The sequence below is a fragment of the Gymnoscopelus braueri genome, assembly GCF_963280865.1.
Source record: "Gymnoscopelus braueri genome assembly, chromosome: 16".
In the NCBI taxonomy this organism is placed as follows: domain Eukaryota; kingdom Metazoa; phylum Chordata; class Actinopteri; order Myctophiformes; family Myctophidae; genus Gymnoscopelus; species Gymnoscopelus braueri.
This window is the reverse complement of record NC_137616.1, coordinates 21460810-21478458: the sequence shown is the minus strand read 5'-3', so window position 1 is coordinate 21478458 and position 17649 is coordinate 21460810. Positions and strand designations below refer to the sequence as shown.

The following is a 17649-nucleotide window of genomic DNA, read 5'->3' as shown; positions in this document are numbered from 1 at the left end:
ATTGAGTATGTACTATTTGTTTACATTATGTCAAGTACATTTAAGACAATAAAATGGCTGAATTTGCTGAAAGGATGATTGTATATAACCTGCTTAAATCCTGTAAACTCATTACTTATTCATGGATGGCTCACCTTAGAATATACATTCTTGCCTTTTCGGCATTACCAGTCTTTCCTGCCTTCATTTGCGCCACTCAACTGTAGTACTACTCCTGTCATTCACCTTATATGACATGTCTTTGACTACCTGACGTTTTTATGAGCTACTACTAGCTATCTTACTGTATCACAGGACTACTCCTGGTACATTGTACCTCTGCACTTGGGTATCAACATATAGCCTGCACATATTGTTCAAATACATCTTACCTTATCTACCTACATTTCAGCGTCAGGCTTTTCCCAGTGTTAAAACACACATGCCTCCTAGGGTAGGTACCCTCACAAAAACATGCAGTAATCCTGGTCACTAAACTGCCTCCTCCTGGCCAGCCAGGGCGCCTGATGGAGGGGAAAGGAACTGGTTGGAATAACGTGTTCCTTCCACGCGCTACGTCCAACCAGGGAAACTCTTCCCTGTCAGGTGATAAGAAGGTCAGTTGGCTCTCATGCATTGAAGGAAGCATGAGCTCGGCCCTGGCCTCCCTAGGTTGGCGGAGGGAAGGTAGTGCCCAGGATTACATAGACAATTGGCACTGGGTGTAAAAAATGGGGTTACAAAATCATGGGATAAAAATTTTCGAAAAAAAACATGCTGCTAGCTTGACACTGAAACATTCCTTCCTAAAATGTTGTCTAACCCTAACTTTATTATTACTTTGTAAAGACTATTAGTCATCTTTTATTGTGTAACCAGTGGTGTTGATGAAGCTCACACTGTAAAGGGGCCGAGTTGACTTCCCTTCCACTATCCCTTTACTTTCCACTCAAAAAATATAAGTGAAGGATGACTAATTTGGTGATTTGTGTTGTTGTCTTCTCCTATTCTTTAACAGTGCGTCAGGACCCATTGCTTGGAGCCAGTGAGATGTTCAACAGCTTCTTGAGAAAAGCCCAGCAGGTGGGTGGTGCTTGATTCCCTACCGGGCAGTTTTTATTTTTTTAAATGTTGTTGTTCCGTCAACATGGGCAGCAGCCAGGCCTGCGAGGAGGCAGAACGTGTGTGCCTTGAGCCAAAAGGCTGATGCAGTAATTGCTGCCAGCCTGGTAATTACTTTTAGTGACACTGTTACTTGTGGAGTGAGGAGGCTGTATTCTTTATGGTTGTCACAGTTTGGAGCAGCACACATTCCCATCTGATGGAGTTGAGATGACTTTTTCATATTGGTGGACCAGATTGTTATGATGTCTGCCGCCTCTGTGTTATGAGTCAGTCGTTCAGCAAATCACAAGCAAGTATGAGTTGCAGTGTCGGTTTGCACGTGCATGTGTGAAATCACTGTGTCCAATCTGAGACTGTGAGGAGGCAGCGTTGCCACCCTTGGTCAAATTTAACAACATAGTTACGCCCTGTGTGGGAGTTGGATCGCTTTTAACCTTCAGACCATATTACATTAAAATATTGAAAATAGGAGACACGTTATGATTCCTCCTTGTGAATTCATCAACAGGCTTTTTATGTTGCGCCGACCGAGTGCCAAAGCTGTAGGCTGTAATAATGCTGGAGACAGATGAGATCATACAAACACAATTACTGGTATGGTTGTTGCTACTTGCCTGCAGAGCCTTTCTACAGTTGTTGGTCTGCATGCGTACTACACGCGACCGATGTCCGATCTTTGGGTCTGATCACAGTTTCGGAGTGTCTTGCTACCAATTACTGGTTTTGACCGATATTTAGTAAAAAATTATAATCTTGAAATCTGTTTGTTAATATTTAGCTGATATTTAGCTTATAAAAACATTTCCACTAAGTATATTTTTAACTTCAATATATGAAAAATACATTTAGCATTTAATTATACAATGAACAAGCGAACAATTAATATAAATTACACACATGAACTGAACGGTATTTCATTTAACTACTTATGTTAGGTTATTTATTTATTTTTTGTGGCTTTTATGCCTTTATTGATAGGATAGTAGGCTGACAGGTAATCGGGAGAGAGATATGCAGCAAAGGCCGTCAGGATCGGGACTCGAACTCGCTACACGCTGTGAGGCTACTTTAGAGCCTAGGTGCCAAGTTACGTTTTTTTTAAATAACCGATCTACCGTAGAACTTGTAGATCTGCCATCTTGTAAAAATATGTAAATAGTAAATAATTGTGACACATTGGCTGCATAATAGTCTCTGTGCAAGTGTGCATAATTGTAGTCGGGTTTCTAGAAAGTAACATACCTGTTTCCTGTTCAGGTTCATTTTCTCATAGCTTTGTTTGATTGGCTCAGCAGTATACAGTATTTGAACCATTGGTCTGGCCAACACATCGGTTGCGCTCTACATTATACGACCATATTCATACGGACCTTACGTCATACTCTCGAGTATGAAGTAAGAGCAAAAGGGATACCATGTAAATATATTATATGAATACTTACGTGCCAAATAAACCCATGGATTCGACGCAACCCTTTTACTGTTTGCTTATTCGTCAAGCAGTGCACTGTGTTCCCAACGTCGACAATCACAAAGATCAGCACGTAGGCATGTCATCCATTCTGCCCCCCTCCTTCTTTCTTGCTCCCACATGGGATTCTCCGTTTCCCTCTCTGAACCCATCCCCTCCCCTCCTCCTATTCTCTCGCGCTGTGGGAACAGCAGGTGCAGAATAGGAGATGAGTTCCCTTGCGGTGTTCTCATCTCCTCTGCACCCTAGTGATAAACATGCACTTTGAGACCCCTTGTTGACAGAGAGGGAGGATAAGAGATGATTTTAAGAGTCTATCTGGGAGAGGAAAAAGTCTGTGTCCCAGTTTGTCCAATATTGATAGTTTTTTTGTTATCATCCAAATAACTGTTATTTATTAATAATGCTCATCATAAAATGAAAGACTCGTGGATAGCCAACAACATTCCTTTGTTTTCCATGTTCGTTCAAATAACTATAGCATATTAAATGGGTGACCTTTTATCTGATTCTGCATACAGATGACTGAACATGTTCAGACTTCCTGTAGGTATTCAAACTAAATACATAGGGTGTTTGCAGCAGTTTTACACAACCACCATGAAGAATGTTAACGTTAATGTTACTGTGAAAATCATTACATTTATGGTGCACAGTTTTAGCCCTGCTAGCAATGTCTGTCTATCATCAGTCAAACATTTGGTCCCAAACTTATCTTGAAAACAACTGGTGGCATGGAGATGGATTTTGCTGTGCATCTTCATGCTGCATGGAGAATGAAACCCCATGGCCTTTTTTTCTAGCGTTACCTTACGGCAAAAATGAATGAACTTGCCATGAACTTGCTGAGCACATTCATACTAACCGGAGGATGAACCCTAACCATTTGTGTTACACCATGTCCTTTCCTCTAACGTCCCCCCTCAACTTTACACAAACAATCATTTATAATCTAATAAGCAGATTGCAGGATTTGGGTGATTCCACAGTCTTTCCTTTCAGTTATGATACGATACAATACTTTGTCCTTTATTGTCACTAAGACAATATATTAAGCTATATCTCACAGGCCATGATATATTGTCCTATCACAGCTAAGGGGCATTGTTTGGCCCAACACGAACAGGACAAATATTGTAACGTGAACATTATAGACACTTCCGAATTAAAATAGGCCAGTTTTAATAACTATCCTTTGCCGTTTCTGGCACTGGCATAGAAACCTCACAAAATGTAATTGACCCACACCTTTGATGCATTTTGAAGATTTCAAAATACACCATTTTCCTGTCACCCATCAATAAGCATTTAAAGGCCCAGTTTGTGTGCTTAACGTTGTTTGCTTCATTTCGTCTTGTTTGCTTTCAATCTCATCTTTGTGCAGCTCTTGTGTGTCCTTTTAAGGTGGATTTGTCCCAGATACATGCATTGCTCATCCATGTTTAAGCCTCCACAAAGATGTTGTGGATTTCATCTTGGAGCACAATTTGTAGCCTAACAGGTTTTTTTTTTTTTTTTTGACGCAGCGTGATATAGAACTGTACAAAAACTTTGACTTCATATCATAGCTATGGTATAAGGTTATTATACCACACCTGTCAACCAATCACGTTGCATGATTATACCACCTCATTAATATACAATACACCCCTACCCCCCTGATTCTGGCATTAATATTAATCATCAATTGTTTTGTTGTTGTTTTTTACATTTTGTCGCACTATTGAGATACTGTAGTGTGCCTGTAGGTCTTGTTTTTACATGGAGTGCATTTACAACAAGTTCTTCAAAGGAACTCTGCCCAGAGCAGCTTATGATTGAACTGCATCTCTGACTGTTGTTTGATCACAAGGACCACCATGTACCGTAGTTGACCTGAAGTTGATCGTTCATGCCTTTTGATGTTCACCACAGGAGACCCAGCAGATTCCCACAGAAGAGGTTGCTCTAGAGATCTCCCTCTCCAATGGTCAGAAGGTTACAGTGAACATCCTGACTTCAGACCAGACAGAGGATGTTCTTGAGGTGGGTTCTGCGGTGCCTTAGCCTGGTTGACTCATGTATTTGATCATATTTAAACTCCTCAGCAGTTTTAAAGCTTTTGCGCAATGTCATTTTGATATATCAACGAATCAACGCAAAGACACTCAATTTTATTATAATCGACTAGTCTGATTAACCACTTAAAGCCCTATTTTATACGTTGTTTAACTGTCGTGCAAAAATAGCGAAATCTGCAATTTGTGAAAATCGATTTGTATTCAAATTGATTATTTATTATAATCGATTAAATCAATTCGTTTGATAAACTGTTGTACCTCTACAGCACACCAAGACAATGCTAGGAACTACTTTGCAACAATGCTACACCATAGGCTGTTCTTTAAACACTAGATATACATACATAGATTATGAAACGCAGAAGGTCATGCAGCCAATAGCATGAAGCATGATGAATCGCACAACCAAAGTAAGCCTTGCCCAGCCATGTGGCCCATAGGGCAGTAGCCTATCTCCTGTTTGTGTAGCGTGAGGCGGCTTGTTGTACAAGTACATCTCCCCCAGCCATGACGTACAAGTATACTCCCTGGACATGATGCTAGTATGTCGCAGGGACTTGCCCCCAAATCCAACCCTTGATGCTGAGAGCCAAGCATGGAGGCATTGGGTCCCATTGTTATAGTCTTTGGTATGACCCGGCTGGGGACCACACAACCAAGCCAACGTTCAATCATTTTCTCGGCTGTGCTCTTCTTTGGCGTAAATTACACACATAAAAAGCAGTACAAAGCAGTTGTACCTCAGTGGGCTAACGTCACAAGCTGCCCTTTGTCAGCATTATAGTTGTAACTTTAGCTTCATGGAGTATTCAGCTGTTGGGAAAATACAGTATATTGACCATGAGGTCCTCCGCAACAGCAAGATGGACTTCAGAGCGGTGCATAGGACAATACAATCAGTAGACGGATCATTTAAATGTCACCTCTTTATCTTTCTATAGGCTGTTGCATCAAAGCTTGACCTCCCAGATGACCTGGTCGGTTACTTCAGCCTGTTCCTAGTCCGAGAAGGCGTGGATGGTGGTTTAACATGTAAGTGCTCACTTTTTCCATTTTCCAAATCAGAGATTTAAGCAATTTCAAAAATGTCATTGACATGCTACTGTGGATTATCAAATAACTAAAGTTCATACTTGGCCGTAGTTTATTTTCTCAATGTCTTGTCAACTTGGGCTAGCGTGGGTAGATTACAAAGGTAAACCAATGTCATGGTATTTAGTACCGTTGCTGGAATGTTCTCCTAAGAATAGGGAAAGGCTACCTTTGGGTCAGATCCAACAGAACTCGGCCTGTTTGTCTGACTATCTGGAGGTCTGGTTTAAAACAAAATCTTTGTTTATATAGCACGTAGTGTAGAATATTTTCACTTGTTGCAAATAATACATGAAGCATTCACTGTGAAATGCTTCAGTTTCCTAGCCCTCGGTCTTGAATCTTTCACAGCCCTGTGGGGTCTCCCTTCACCCAAGGTTTGCTTTTCCACTTCCACATGCCAAATGCTTCTCCAGTCCTCATGCCAGATTCAGTCACTCTGAGCTGGAATTGGTGCCTGTTGAACAATACAATCTAAACTGTTGGAATCTACGGACATTGTAGGCATTTTGTTCTTCTCTCTTTTTTTCCCCTTAATTCTTTGGCATAGTGTAGTAAACAAAAAATGTGATAGAGTAGGGCCACATGTTTCCTGCAACTGCACTGCTGGATAAACTCCATCCCAGCAGGCCTCAATCAATTAAAATGTGTTGTTGGGACTATCGACAGTATGGCATATCCAGAGGAATTGATTTAATGTCTGACAGGAGATAGAGAGTAGAAATTACGCCATTCTCAAAGTGATGCAAGTAATGCAGCTTTGGTACAATATGCTGAGACATGTAGAATAAAACTAGCATATTGATATCAGTGTTTGAACATGGTCTGCATATTGCATATAACTCTTGGGTTGCCCTCCCAATTTTTGAAAAACATTTACTTTGTAGCTGTTCTTCTTTTTATCCTAGTGATTTAAAAAATGAAAGTTAACTGCTGTAGCATTTGCTGTATAGCTCATGCTGTTTTCCAAACTGTAAAAGAAAAAAACTCACTTTACAAAATGAATTTCTATATATGCTTTTTATTCATTATCTTTGTACTATTGTTGCTCATATTTATTGATGACTAGAACAATTACAGCAACAAGCATCATTTACAGTTTCTCCTTTCACTGTCCTTGCAAAATGGACTTTGACTTAATAGCTGTGGTCTATTTATACACACTCACCAGATGATGAACTTTTTTTCTCATTTACGCGCATGCACGAGCGCCTGTGATCCCTGCTGGGATCAGTCCAGATGGACTCTACCCATCCCTCAATGTTTGTTGTCACCACCATAATCTAAATGTCCTTGAGATCAGCTTTTTCTCTCTCTCTTTGTTTGCCTCTCATTTACCTTTTCTCTCCATCAGTTGTACGGAAGCTGCAAGAGTTTGAGCTGCCTTATGTATCGATCACCAGCTTGCGAAGCTCAGAATTTCACATACTCCTACGGAAAAGGTACCGAACACCCACTCACAGCACAACTTTAACTTTTAAATGACCATACCAGCGTGGTGGCCTCAATTCATTCATTACATTCATTATCTAATCACAGCTTTGGGCCTACTGATCGTACACAAATAGGCCTATACACCTTTTCCCATGAATGGATTTGTTTTTAGATTTTGTTTGTAATGTATACAGTAAATTTTTTCCAAAGTCATTAAAACCTTACCTTACTTAATTGAGTAATATAAGTGAGTCAATGTTGGCTGATATGATTATACAGTTTAAGTCTTGCAGTCTTTAATTTGGTTTGTCAGTCAAGAATCAAGAGGCGTTTATTTGTCGCTCACTAATACAGGTACAAGCAGTGAAAAGTTGGTGTGGCATGTTCCACAAGACTGTGCTAACCCAACAATTCCATGTACAAGATAATAATAGAGATACTGGTAGTTTGAAAATAAGTAATGTCTCTAGTAACAATTTTCTGCGATCAACCTGCACTTTAAAATACATTTAAACACAATGATAATGTAACTTTGACATAAGAAATATTTTTTTGTCTCGAATTACTTATCTCAAGCAAGTCTGAAAAAAGAATGAGAAGTAGAGAAGTAGAATCCAACGGCTAACTTGAGAATCAAATTAAGTGCAGTATGCGTTGTATGCTATAGTATACCATTAGTCATAATCAATGGGCTATGAGAACACCAGTAAATACTGAATTATTGTGCATTTGCGTTAGCCTGTAAATAGGCAGGCAAAAGATTCACATTTGTAATGCTTGACTTATAAAAACATGAATTGAGCTTAAGACGTCAGAGCAACTGTGTGGGTAGGAACATGTCTGCTTATCTGACGTGACCGTCTTCTGCAAAGTCCCCACGTGGTACTTAATTTGAAACATGGGCCGGAGTATTTCCCTTCAAGTACTGTAGTTGTTCTGACCAGACAGTTGGTGGGTTTAACTGTCGCCCCAGCAAAGCCAAAGGGGCTCTTAACCTGAAATTGCTCCAGCATGTCTCCAGCTGCTCCGTGTAAGTGGGACCATATGGAGGTATAGAAGTATCCACAAGTATTTACCCAGAGAACAGGACATCAGCAAGCAGCCAGAAATGACGCAGGCCAACATTTTGTCAAAAATAACTTTATTCAGTGAAGATAAATAACAAATAACGGTGTACATTATATATTGGGAGCATAGCTAGCATGAGGGAAAAGGGTAGATCCACTCATCCAACCAAATGTCCGATCAGACTATCTCTTGACCCGATTGATGCCACGTCTGTAGGTTGCTACCTCAAGTTGATGAATGCTCTTCTGTACATGACATCTGCCCTCTTCTTCCTCTATCTCTGTCCCTTATTTCGTCACCCTACCTCCTGCTGACTGAGGTACACAGGATGTTGACTTTTCTGTCTGCCTGAAGGAAAGGCTTATGCCCCTGACCTAGTTTCACTGTGTGTAGTGCAGCGAGGGGAGGGTGAATGCACAACTAACAGGTGGGGGGGGGAGTGGACCCCATAGTTACATTTTAATGAATAAAACATTATTTGAACCATTCTCTGTGGTATGTTAATACAATATAACTAGCACATCTGCAGTTGCTGGAGTTGTTCTCCCTACTCTTCCATTGATAAATCTTGACCCTGATGACGGGTAGGACATCTACCTGTTGACGATGCCAAATAAAGTTATTTGAAGCAGACGGTGCACTGGATTGGACACTAGATGCGCCACCATCTTTATTGTAGTTTGGACATTGCATTTACCTCTCTTCATTGGGAACACATGAAGCATACAGATTGTAGCTTTATTGAGATAGGGTCAAAGTTAGGTCTGTGGAAAAAAAATTGTTCACCAAATATTGCGATTGTGCTAAAAAATCTAATATTTATTACAAGATTAATAACTAATGTATTGACATAAGGCATCTACAATTTGGAAATTGCTTATTGTGATTTAGTTATTTTTGCTGTGAGTATGCGAGAATGTGAAAGTGAATCAAAAAGGTTTGGTTAGCTTCTCTGGGACACAATGGAAGTAATTATCTCTTGTGTAGCTCTTGTATTGTGTACTGAGCCATCAAAACAGGGTTGATTGACATTACATTTCATAATTCGAGGCAGATATTTTATGAAGGAAAACCAGTCTGGTTTGCATTAAATGTTATATGAATTGTTAATAACATTAGCATTTACTTGAAATTATAGCTGACAAAGAAACACACTCAAAGATGCACATATGAGGACTCCCTTTCATCCCACTCTTCACTCCCTATTTTTTCATTCTCCTTCATCTTCTCCCTGCTGGTGTTTTTGAATTGCTAATGTGGCCAGTTAACTTTGTTAATACCTCCTTTTAACAACTTCTCAGTTCCCTCTATGACTCACCCTTACTCAGAAGTTTGCTACCAGCAGAAAAATTTTAAAGGTATTGCCCAGATTACTGCATTAATGGAGGCATCAGGATGGAGAGAGATGCTAATGAGGGAAATTGAGAAGGGAGAGATTCATCGGAAAGTGGATGAGTTGTTTGTGCACATCTAGTGTCACCAGTTACAGAAATGCAATGGTAAATCCTCAATCCAATCTCACAAAGTTTTTGACTATACCTCTTTCGATACGATAATATCATTTCCAAACAGTTATTTTAATGATAGCGCCAACCGAATGCTGACTTAAATTGAGATAGCTTCCATTAGAAGCAGGACAGTGGAGCTCACATACGCACACACACACACACACACACACACACACACACACACACACACACACACACACACACACACATATACACACACACACATGCATACGGAGTTGACTATGCATGTATTAATGTCTCTCTGTAGCCCATACACAACTTATTGAAAGCAGTGTCTCTTGTTCAACTCTATGGTTCACATTCTGGGCCTGCTGCCAGATGGTGTCAACTGTTGACAGTTAATTAAACTTTATGACCAACAATATAACAGCCTTTTTTTATCTGGGAATGCTGAAATCAAGAGACAACTACTACTATACACAAATCACATTTCGTTAAATGTGTTCTACATTTTTGACAATTCTTGGGTGCTTTTCAGATGGTATGACCCACTGGAGCAATTAATTGTGAATTTTGTTTCGAGAACTGTAAACTAAATGCCTTTCCCCCCCTTCAATCCCTGCAGCTACTGGGATCTGGCGTATGATAATGATGTCATGGAAAACAGAGTGGGCCTTAACCTGCTGTATGCCCAGGTATGTATGGGGGTCAGTACAAATGTCACCAGTGGTTTTAAAATCTTTTGCCCGTTTTGTTACACAACATGGCTGGAACAGACACAGGCATTCACTTTCAGCAACACTAGTATGCACAGTTAATGAAAACAAGAGGTCCTTTACTAAACCCCCCAGAACAATGGAGCTAAACAGAAAATCGGAAAAAAAGGCATTTGCCTTCTTTTCATCAACTTCTTACACTTTTATAAATTTTTCATTGACATGAATAATATCTGAAAGTTTATAAAATGTGATTTTTCTCTTGGGTCCATCAATTATCTAATGGTGGTGTTGACATGGTTTGGCTTTGGCTCTCTTTGCCCCTGTGTTCCTATTTATATCAGATCTCCTTAGCCATAGCAACTATGCTATATTTTCTCAAGCTTTTTAGAGATGGCTGGCTTGATAAAAAACCTGGTTTTGGTAAGTGCTGCTTCAGTGTGCACAGCAGAGTGTGGAGGTCCAAGAACACCGTCGGTGAGAGAGAGTGTTCATGCGTGTGTCTACGTACATGAAAGAAAACGCATGGGTTCCCGAGAATAACACACATGCAAATGCATTTATATTTCATAAGGTTTTCATTTGATGATTGCATTTCTAAACTATTCCACCTTTTCTCAGTCGATGTTACAAAATTACATAACCAATAGCCCAAAATACTTCATGGTTCGTCGAATGGAAAACATAGCCGGTCTACAAGCTCACAACATGTATTAACGCGATGCTTCTAGACTGGCTATCTTTTATATTTTGGAAAATGTAGATAGTTTCTACAATGAAAAACATTTTGGGATTTTCATCTACTCTAAAATGACATTCGCAAAATAGGGATGCCAGGGTTAAAGTGGCTGAATAACTTCCTCACTACAAAAGAAAATGAGTGTACCAAGCATGGTTTCTTCTCTGTGCCCTTCCAGACAGTGTCTGACATTGAGCGAGGCTGGATACTCGTCAACAAAGACCAGCACAGGCAGCTTAAGTCACTGCAGGAGAAAGGCTCCAAGAAAGAAGTAAGCAACACCATCTACTGTGAATTGCCCAACCTTGAAAGTGTGTCTCACATGAATACAAGGATTTGTGCTATGCAGTTATCATAGTTTTCCAAGTATGATAATAATTTCCCCATTAAATTCCTTTTGCATTTGCTTCCCTTGGAAGGTCCTTTGGAAAAGAATCGGTTACATAAAACCATTTCTTGCTTGGAGGATTAAGAAAATTGTCTGATTTATTTATTTGTCTTTTTTTCACCAGTTCATCCGTCTAGGTCAGACACTCAAATATTTTGGCTATATCAAGTTTGATCCCTGCATCACCGACTTCCCTGAGAAGGGCTGTCATGTGATCGTCAGCGCCGGTAACAACGAGCTCAACTTCCACGTCAAGCTACCAAATGAACAGATGAAGGAGGGAAGCTTCAAAGTAACACGCATGAGGTGCTGGCGGGTCACCTCCTCTGTAAGTGGACTATTTTTTTTTTCTTATCAATATCTTTTTTTTATATTTTTCATTTTCACTAGAGCTGGACGATATGACTTCAAATCAATATGATTATTTAAAACTTTTGCCTCGATTATGAATAATGAAGAATTATTATAAAATAATGTATATATATAGGGAAAATAGCTGATCTACAAGCTCACAATGCGCCGCCTATTCTAACTATATTTGTATGCCACCATTGTATAATGAAGTATAATATATTGTTAAGCGGTTAATCAGACTAATCAATTTAGTTGATTATCAAAAATGTATTCGAATGATTTCGCCATTAAAATAAATTTAAGACCTAAAATATATATATATTTAAACCCTTGCTTCTCGATTATTCGGTTATAAGTCAGTTATTGCTTATACATTTCGACATATTTTTTAGTAATTGCCAAGCCCTATTTTTCACATGTCTCCCTGATTTAGTCGTTATGCCAATTCCCCCCACGTGTATAGTCTGTCACCTGTCACTGCCAACACCTACTGTCTGGGGAGGGTGTAGACAACCACATGTCTCCTCCACTACACATGGAGTCACCAGCTGCTATTTTTCACCGGGAGGGCGTAATGTATGCAGAGGAACATGCTATCTCCTCCCGGCCAAGCTGGAGGTGCTTTGCAGTAACCAAACCTGAGTCTCCACAGTGGTGGCCAGGTACTTTACCCGTGCTTCCTGGAAGGAGCTATTTGTGTGTGTGTGAAAGGAAGGCGTCAGGATTGGAACTGATGAAGATGTAACATATGTCAAATGTTGTCCCATTCCATTGTACTTTCATTTAAAAAAAAAAGGCAGTAAGTTAACCGGAGTTGCTCCATGTGCCTTCCATTCTACCTCTGTTGCCATTGTTCTGATCCAGTGATGCACCGGACCTGCCAAACTTTACCTGGTTGGTGCGCGGTGGAACACCCTTTTTTTTCTAATTGCGTTTTTGTCTGTGAGAGGAGGAGAGATGTTGTCCATTTGGAATCCTACCATATTGTTATAGCATAAAAAAAGATCAGAAGCCCTCTGGTTCTCTCCTTGTTGACATTGTCGTTTGTTCACAAAGTTTACCACTTCTCCTTTTTGTAAAGTTGACCAGCTGGTCCTCTCACTTGGCAATATTTTCTATTTTTGCACAGCAGAGAGGGATAGTGTAGTAGGAGAGACGCAGGAGAGAAGGGTTGGAGCTAATCCAGTTAGACCAGCGAGAGCAGATGTTTTTCCCAGAGAGTTGGGGGTTTTGACCGCTACGCTACATACAGTACATGCTACCCGTTCATTCACTCATTAGCGTAGACAGAGGCTTACGAAATGCATTTCTTCATGCAGCCAGAGCCAAGTACCACTTTCTGTTCCTGCTGCAGACTAAAAGTGCTGACCCTCGGTGTTGTTCATCTTCATCAGTTCAATTACCCCAACACATAGTCACCACAAAGTCTAACGGCATATTGATCCACCAGCCTCATACCTTAGACTCTAGAGCACCAGCCTTTACTGGAATTTATGTTATCCATTGGCGAGGCAGTAATCAGTTGATACACAGTAAAATCCTGAGTGTTATTTTATCTCCAATCTCCAGTCTCCAAGAGAGTACAAAATGGATCCTTAAAGGTGCATTTGGTTCCATTTGTACTAACGACCGATAATATTCGTAGCAATTATTCTATCGATTACTTTTTAGGTGAATTGAATAATCGAGAAGCACAGCTTTTATATATATATTTTTTTAATATATAATATCAATGAATCGATAATTGAATAATCGAGAAGCACAGCTTTTATATATATATTTTTTTAATATATAATATCAATGAATCGATTAACCACTTAAGCGTTAATTTATACTACGTCGACAACAGCGTTGTGCAAAAAAAGTGTTCTACAAAATGACGCGATGCGATCATGCAACGCATTGTGAGCTTGTAGATTGTCTATCTTCCCTTTTTTTTTTTTTTTACATTCCCAGAATAGGAATACTAAGGTTCATGTGGTTAATGAGGACCTTCCTTCCCAAACCAACGATTCAAAACATCCTATTTAGTGGCGTACTGCTATCCTACTTAACTGTCCCATCTCCAATGACATCTTAAAGTTTTGTCTCGAGGGAGTCGCACAATTAAGTGAAAATGGGCTGTACGTTTCCGCAAGGAAGACCAAGTTTAAACAGTTTCAGTTGTGTGAGAGATATGGGGTGAGAGTGCCTTTTTGACCAGACTTCCTACACACACACACACACACACACACACACACCAACCCGATCTCCAGAGATTACCGTAACATTGCACGGAACGAGTGCACTTCATTCCGTGGATAGCCGCCTCGGAACTCCCGAATTGCGTGCATATGGTACGGCGCTGCCTTTGTGACAAAACCATTTCGGAGGCGCGCAGTCACAGGCGAATTGTCCCCCCGTGAAGGACCACCGAGGGAGCTAAGGCGACCGAGTTGCCGTCCTGAACGGTGGGACATTCGCCTGTGCCTACTCAGCGCCGTTTGAGTTATGTACCGATAGGCACAGAATCGTAAATTTTATTGTGTGGACTGCTCTGCTTCCGGGTTTTTCCGTGTTGCGACTGGTTACGCCCACCGTGGGACTCGCCGTACATATGCACGCAATTTGGGAGTTCCGAGGCGACTATCCACGGAATGAAGTGCACTCGTTCCGTGCAATGTTACGGTATTCTCTGGAGATCAGGCTGCACACACACACACACACACACACACACACACACACACACACACACACACACACGCTGCCAGCACACAGAATTGCATACAGCACTAGTATAGTACTGTTTGGGTTACACACCATTAAATATCAGGCATATCGTCACTATTGGGGAGAAACCTTGTCTGCATAATTCATCTTTTGATGTTTTTTCATAAATGAACGTCCTATTATACTTTGTCTTGCAAATGTAACTAAAATAGCCGATCTACAAGCTAACAACAACAAGCAATGTGCAAGTTTTGTCAGTTTTTCAAAATGTTCGCCTATAATGACATGCCGGACATAGGGAGGGACACTAGTTTGAAAGTGGTTACATCTTTCTTTGGGTTTTATACATATCTAACAAGAGCTTTTGTGGCTAGATAATAACTACATTGGATCCATTGTAACACAGGTTCCTTTTTCCATTTCCCTAAAAGTTTCAGCCCGACAGCGATATGTATAAGGTTGTCATATAATGTGTGTGTGAGTCATTCATGCTATCTTATGTTTATTTGTGTGTGGGTGTGGGTGGACCGAGGGGTACATGGGAGGGTTGTGAGTAGGAAGTAGTCCTAATTAGTGGACAGGAAAGCACTGAGTGATTCGGTACTCCAGTCCTCAGTCACCTCTAGTAAGAAATGAAGACAGCCAAAGCCAACCAAAGCCAACATTATGTTCTTAGTAAGGTGTTGGGCCACGGCCAACACGAGCCGCCAGATCAGCTTCAGGATGTGCCTTGGCATAGAATAGTACAAGTCTCTGGAACTCTACTGGAGGAATGGAACACCATTCTAACTTATTGGTAAGATATTCCCTCATTTTGTGTTTTGGTGATGGTGGATCACGTTACGGGAGGAAGACTAAATTAGCAACTACATTTAGAAACAAGCCCAAAAAAACAACCAATAACCGCTACCAATATTTACAAGCGACTTTACAGAAAAACAAGCCCAAAGTCGCTTATAATAAGCAGACCTGGCAACATTGCCCAGAAGTTATGTGCAAAGTTCACAGGAAAACGGGACCAGTGATGCTGCCTGTGTGTAGGGCTGAAAACTGGTTGGGAGTGTTTATAACATTGTGTTCTGAGGGAGGTTTGTGAAAACATTTAATTTTAAGCAGGTGATATAGAGTTTTGTTTGTTAAATAGTTCTATATTGTGATGGTAATCATTCTATAGAGCGTTTTTGTGCAGTAATGGGGGTCCAGCTCTTTAGAAACAGAAATTATTTTTTTATGTCCGCATACCAATTTCATCCAATCGGGAGAGAGGGCTCATGTGGCATACAGGATACACACTTGAAAATTGGAACGATATAACATTTAAGCTGATCAATGGGTTCTGTTTTCTGATTGGATTAAATTGGTGACACACCTGCCTGAAAATGTATTTTCTGTGATACCTTTATTACTGGACAAATACTCTATAGCAGGGATTACTATCAGAATATAGAGCTTTAACTTTTTAACCCAAAAATATCAGTTTGACATTTTTAATTGCTGAAAATGTTCTTTTCAACAAATACAAAAACTGCAGGTGTTGGAAGTATTTTAGTAAGAATTTGAATTTGCAGTACCGTTGCAGTGGAGAAAAGACGGCACATGACTAGAATAGAAAATAACAATGTTTGCCTGCATCAACACCGGTGGAAGTTGATGACGGGACTTCTAGCCACAATGACGATGTACAACATGGTTAGATTATAATTATAACGCCTGCTTCTCAGCCTGTCCAAATAACCATCTGGTGTCTCCTCCTACACAGCAGGTTCCAGTGGCTAATGGCACAGCCAATCCCTGCAGCTCGGCCAAGTGCGAGGTCAAGCTGGAGCTGGCCTTTGAGTACCTGATGAGCAAGGAGCGCCTCCAGTGGGTCACCATCACAAGTCCACAAGTAAGGCCTGTGGACCCTGCTTGATGGCTTCAAGCAGGGTCACTCAACAGTTTGAGAAAATCTTTTAAATCAGTGATTCTCAACCTTTTGGATTAAGGACTAGCATTTTGATATGCAGTAGGCTGCAGTAGGCAGAGAGCTGCGTTTAAATTAAATTTGACCCTGAGTTCTATTCAAGATGAAATGGCAAATGGAGGATAAAGGGTAGTGGAGAAAAAAAGGACTAGGAAGTACGCAGGAACAACATACTGTAAATATTCTTTTGAGGTGATTTCTGTATTGGATATATAGAATTGGCTGACTCTTCTTCTCGAATCTTTAGGCCATCATGATGAGTATCTGCCTTCAGTCTATGGTGGATGAGCTAATGGTGAAGAAGTCGGGCGGCAGCATCAAGAAGGTTTGTTAAGTGTTCAGAGAACCAACTCTCCTTTCAATGAAGGGTTGTGCTCCAAAGTTCATCTAGCCACATGCAAGTCTTTATATTGGCCACTTAACCAGGGGTTAAGCCCCATTTTATACTCACAATGTGTCGCAACAGGGTTTGAGCTGGCTATTGCCACTGTATTTTAAAAAGAAAAAGGATTTTATTCAAATTGATTATTATTTTATATTAATCTATTAAATTGTTTAGTTTGATTGACTGCTGCACCCCTACACTTAAACATTAGAATGCTTGTTACTGTCAGCAAACAACCGCAAAATATCTGTGAGGCACACATCAGATCTTCAAGCTATTCTTCTCTGGCTGCAGTATAGTATCTTGTCTCCTGTTGTACTGTGTCACATCTAGATGCTGAGGAAACGTCACAATGGCTCTATACACCGGTCAGACAGTCAGCAAGCTGTGAAATCTCCCCCTCTACTGGTGAGAATAGGATAGCATGTCACAAGTGTTTGCTGCTTCGCCTCTAGATGTCTTGTGCAAAATGTATTTGACTTTGAATCTTCATATTGCTGCAGGACTCTCCAGATCCAAATCGTGAACAGATCGTCAAACTCTCGGTAAGTGTTAATTTTACTGTTTGACTGAGTTATAGTAAAGTTCAAGTTTCTGTTTATCAGTTTTGCACGTTTAGGAAAATGCACACATTTGGCCCAGTAATATAGGCTACTTACTGACCAGCTGAAATAGCTTTTCGCGACCATATCGTGAT

The 17649-nt window shown here is 40.4% G+C and overlaps 1 protein-coding gene across 2 annotated transcripts in view; it reads left to right on the top strand.

The window, feature by feature from the left end:
* snx17 (sorting nexin 17) overlaps nucleotides 1-17649 on the top strand; it is a 33679-nt gene that overhangs the window by 12587 nt on the left and 3443 nt on the right. Inside the window, exons 4-14 of one of the 2 annotated variants that reach the window (XM_080454032.1) lie at nucleotides 998-1062; nucleotides 4490-4600; nucleotides 5577-5667; nucleotides 7082-7169; nucleotides 10324-10393; nucleotides 11332-11424; nucleotides 11666-11869; nucleotides 16367-16492; nucleotides 16815-16892; nucleotides 17286-17360; nucleotides 17456-17497. In XM_080454032.1, coding sequence (XP_080310158.1) covers nucleotides 998-1062; nucleotides 4490-4600; nucleotides 5577-5667; nucleotides 7082-7169; nucleotides 10324-10393; nucleotides 11332-11424; nucleotides 11666-11869; nucleotides 16367-16492; nucleotides 16815-16892; nucleotides 17286-17360; nucleotides 17456-17497 — 1043 coding nt within the window. Of the gene's footprint in view, nucleotides 1-997; nucleotides 1063-4489; nucleotides 4601-5576; nucleotides 5668-7081; nucleotides 7170-10323; nucleotides 10394-11331; nucleotides 11425-11665; nucleotides 11870-16363; nucleotides 16493-16814; nucleotides 16893-17285; nucleotides 17361-17455; nucleotides 17498-17649 lie in introns of both variants that reach the window. The other variant, XM_080454031.1, reaches the window with a different exon arrangement.